The sequence below is a fragment of the Anopheles bellator genome, unplaced genomic scaffold (genome assembly GCF_943735745.2).
Source record: "Anopheles bellator unplaced genomic scaffold, idAnoBellAS_SP24_06.2 scaffold00890_ctg1, whole genome shotgun sequence".
Lineage (NCBI taxonomy): Eukaryota > Metazoa > Arthropoda > Insecta > Diptera > Culicidae > Anopheles > Anopheles bellator.
In genome coordinates, this window is record NW_026685014.1 from 1 (window position 1) to 4,044 (window position 4,044).

At 41.7% G+C, this 4,044-nt stretch overlaps 1 protein-coding gene across 1 annotated transcript; it reads left to right on the forward strand.

Moving 5' to 3' along the window:
- Nucleotides 1-11: 11 nt before the first annotated feature.
- Nucleotides 12-4,039, forward strand: LOC131214435 (structural maintenance of chromosomes protein 3; the record flags this gene model as incomplete). The annotated part of the gene is made up of 6 exons (XM_058208810.1): nucleotides 12-26; nucleotides 83-197; nucleotides 325-464; nucleotides 590-2,976; nucleotides 3,044-3,275; nucleotides 3,350-4,039. Coding segments are annotated over exons 1-6 (3,579 nt in total), but the record flags the coding sequence as incomplete, so codon positions are not given.
- Nucleotides 4,040-4,044: the final 5 nt, after the last annotated feature.

A 4,044-nucleotide genomic window follows, 5' to 3' on the forward strand; every position in this document is an offset into this window, starting at 1 on the left:
GTGTTTTAAACATGCATATAAAACAGGTAATGTCAGCTGTTGTGCTCAGTTATTCATACTACTAAGCACCTTCTTTCATCAGGTTATCATTCAGGGTTTCAAAAGTTATCGTGAACAAACTGTGGTAGAGCCTTTCGACAAACGGCATAATGTGGTTGTGGGAAGAAATGGATCTGGCAAAAGCAACTTTTTCTACGGTACGATCTATTCTATGATTACAAATTGTGTAAAATGTCAAAGTCTCTATAATGCAAAAGAAAAAAAATTAATTGTTTAAAAAACTACTGCCATTTAAAGTTATTGCATTATGAACACCTCTTCCAGCCATTCAGTTCGTCCTTAGCGATGAGTTCACGCATTTGCGGCCTGAGCAAAGACAGGCTTTACTTCATGAAGGAACAGGCCCTCGAGCTATGTCTGCGTATGTTGAAATAATCTTCGATAATTCCGACAGTCGTGTCCCGGTAAGTGTAGCTATCGTCACGCATACTATCTCATAATGAGATTGCGTCGTTTGACGCTCATATGATGCTGAAACATCTGGACACTTCTACCAAGATGAATTACTAACATTGTATATGTTTTACAGATTGATAAAGATGAAATATTCTTACGACGTGTGATTGGGGCAAAGAAGGATCAATATTTTTTAAACAAAAAAGTCGTGCCGCGTTCGGAAGTGGTGAACCTGTTAGAATCGGCTGGCTTCTCTAATTCAAACCCTTACTACATCGTCAAACAAGGCAAAATCAATCAAATGGCAACTGCTCCGGATTCACAGCGTCTCAAGCTGCTTCGTGAAGTAGCTGGCACAAGAGTGTACGATGAACGAAAAGAGGAATCAATGAACCTTTTGCGAGAGAGTGAAGGAAAATTAGAAAAAATTTCTGAATACCTCCGCACCATCGAGGACCGTTTAAAAACGCTGGAAGAAGAAAAGGAAGAGCTGTCAGAGTACCAGAAATGGGATAAATCTAGACGAACGTTAGAGTATATTATTTATGAAACGGAGTTAAAAGACACGAAGAAACAGCTGGAGGATTTGGATGTGCAACGAAAATCTTCTGGCGATAAACAGAAACTGCTAACACAAGATATACAGAAAGCTCAAGAGAAGGTGAAGGGAGCCCAAAAGGCATTGAAAGACGCAAAGAAAGATGTTATTTCTGCAAAGGATGAAAAATCAGTTTTAGCTACAGAGCATCAGCAGCTGTTGCGCGAAAAAACAAAACTGGATCTGACCATTTCTGACCTGTCGGACGAAGTGCAGGGTGATAACAAATCGAAGGAACGCGCTGAACAAGAATTGGACCGGTTAAAGATCACTATTGCTGAGAAAGAAAAAGAACTTGAGCTTGTTCGGCCACGTTACGAAGCTATGCGGCGTAAAGAAGAAGAATGTTCACGCGAGCTGAACTTAAAAGAGCAGAAGCGGAAAGAACTTTACGCTAAGCAAGGACGAGGATCTCAGTTCTCGTCAAAAGAAGAACGTGATAAATGGATACAAAGCGAGCTGAAGTCTCTGAACAAGCAGATTAAAGACAAAATATCCCATCAAAATAAACTACAAGATGACCTTAAAAAGGATATTGCGAAACAGAGCGAACTAGAGAAAAAAATTCTGGACCATACAGAATCTTTCGAGCAGCTGCGTGTGCAAATTGATGAACACAACAAAAACTTCTACGAATTAAAGAAAAAGAAAGATCACTATCAAAGTATCCGGAACGACATTTGGAAAAAGGAAACATCAGTCACTCAAACTCTTTCTGGCCACAAAGAAGAATTGGCCAAAACTGATCAAGCGTTACGTTCGATGGCTGGTAAACCGATACTTAACGGGCGTGATTCCGTGCGCAAGGTGCTTGAAAGCTTCCAACAAAGAGGTGGACAATATGCGGAAATCGCCGATGCCTATTATGGGCCTGTAATTGAGAATTTTAATTGTGACAAATCAATTTATACTGCAGTGGAAGTAACTGCCGGTAATCGCCTATTTCATCACATTGTTGAATCAGACCGGGTTGGAACGCAAATTCTGAAGGAAATGAACAAACAGAAGCTACCTGGCGAAGTGACGTTCATGCCACTAAATCGTTTGCAAGTTAAAATTCACGATTACCCGGAGGATCCTGATTCGATTCCGATGATATCGAAACTTAAGTATGAGGAACAATATGATAAGGCGCTCAGGTATATATTTGGAAGAACGCTTATTTGTCGTAACTTGGAGCGCGCTACTGAACTGGCCAAAAGCACAGGCCTGGATTGCGTGACTCTCGAAGGTGATCAAGTTTCTTCGAAAGGTTCACTCACTGGCGGATATTTCAACACATCGCGTTCACGTCTCGAGATGCAAAAGAAACGATCCGAGTTTCTACAAACTATTTTGGATCTGGAGAAAGAGCTGTCGGACTTTCGAAATGAATTAAAGCAAACGGAGAGCAACATCAATTCGGTCGTGTCGGAGATGCAGAAGACGGAAACAAAACAGGGCAAATCGAAAGATGCATTCGAAAAGATACAAGCCGATATCCGACTCATGAAAGACGAGCTATCGCGCATTGAGCGGTTCCGAAATCCAAAAGAGCGTTCATTGGCACAGTGCAAAGCAAATCTCGAGGCTATGAATAGCACAAAGGATGGTTTAGAGAACGAATTGCACCAGGAATTGATGTCTCAACTATCAGTGCAGGACCAACATGAGGTAGACTCATTGAATGACGAAATTCGTCGTCTAAACCAAGAGAACAAGGAAGCGTTTACATCGCGTATGAGCTTGGAAGTGACAAAAAATAAGCTGGAAAATCTGTTAACTAACAATTTGTTCCGTCGTAAGGATGAATTAGTACAGGCGTTGCAGGAAATTTCTGTTGAAGACCGTAAGCGCCAACTCAACAACTGCCGTAACGAGGTGGTTTCGACGGAGAAAAGAATTCGTAAAGTGCTAACTGACACGGACGATATTGATCGAAAGTATGTATTTTACTGCTATAATTCTGTCAACGGAGAACTCGTTTTCATAGAACTATTTTTCTTTCAGATTAAACGAAGCCATGAAGTTGCAGAAAACTCAACAGAAAGAATTAGAAAATTGGATACAGAAGGAAAAAGAAGCACAAGAGAAAATGGAAGAAGATTCAAAAAGGATGGAAAAATGGGCGACCAAGGAAAATATGTTACATCAGAAGGTTGAAGAATGCACGGAAAAGATATCTGGTTTAGGTGCTCTTCCCAACACGGACGCCAGTTACCAGAAGATGTCTCTGAAGGCGGTAAAGGCGACACTGCAATGAGGTGTGTGACAAATACGTTAATATCTGTGTTTTCTTTTCAATTTCCATTGCAGCTATTCAAAGAATTGGAAAAGGCCAATCAACATCTGAAGAAATATAATCACGTCAATAAGAAAGCCTTGGATCAGTTTCTGAGTTTTTCTGAACAAAAGGAAAAATTGTACAAGCGAAAGGCTGAGCTGGATGTGGGAAAGGATAAAATTTGTGAACTGATGCAGCTGCTTGAAGCGCGAAAAGTAGAGGCCATTCAATTCACCTTCCGCCAGGTGGCGGCAAATTTCACAGAAGTTTTCAAAAAGTTAGTTCCTCAGGGATGCGGTCATCTGATTCTGCGCACCACAAACGACACCCAAGGAAATGATATGGAACGCGAAGTTGAGACATCCGACGAATTCACTGGCATCGGCATTCGCGTGTCCTTCACAGGCGTCGATGCCGAGATGCGTGAAATGAACCAGTTGTCCGGAGGGCAAAAGTCACTGGTTGCTCTGGCACTCATATTTGCCATCCAAAAGTGCGACCCGGCTCCATTCTATCTATTTGACGAAATCGATCAAGCATTGGATGCGCAACACCGAAGTGCTGTGGCTGACATGATACACGAGTTGAGCGATAAAGCTCAGTTTATTACCACTACTTTCCGATTGGAGCTGATGGAAAAAGCGCATAAGTTTTACGGGGTACGATTTCGCAACAAGGTAAGTCACGTGGACTGCGTGACTAAAGAGATAGCACGCGACTTCGTGGA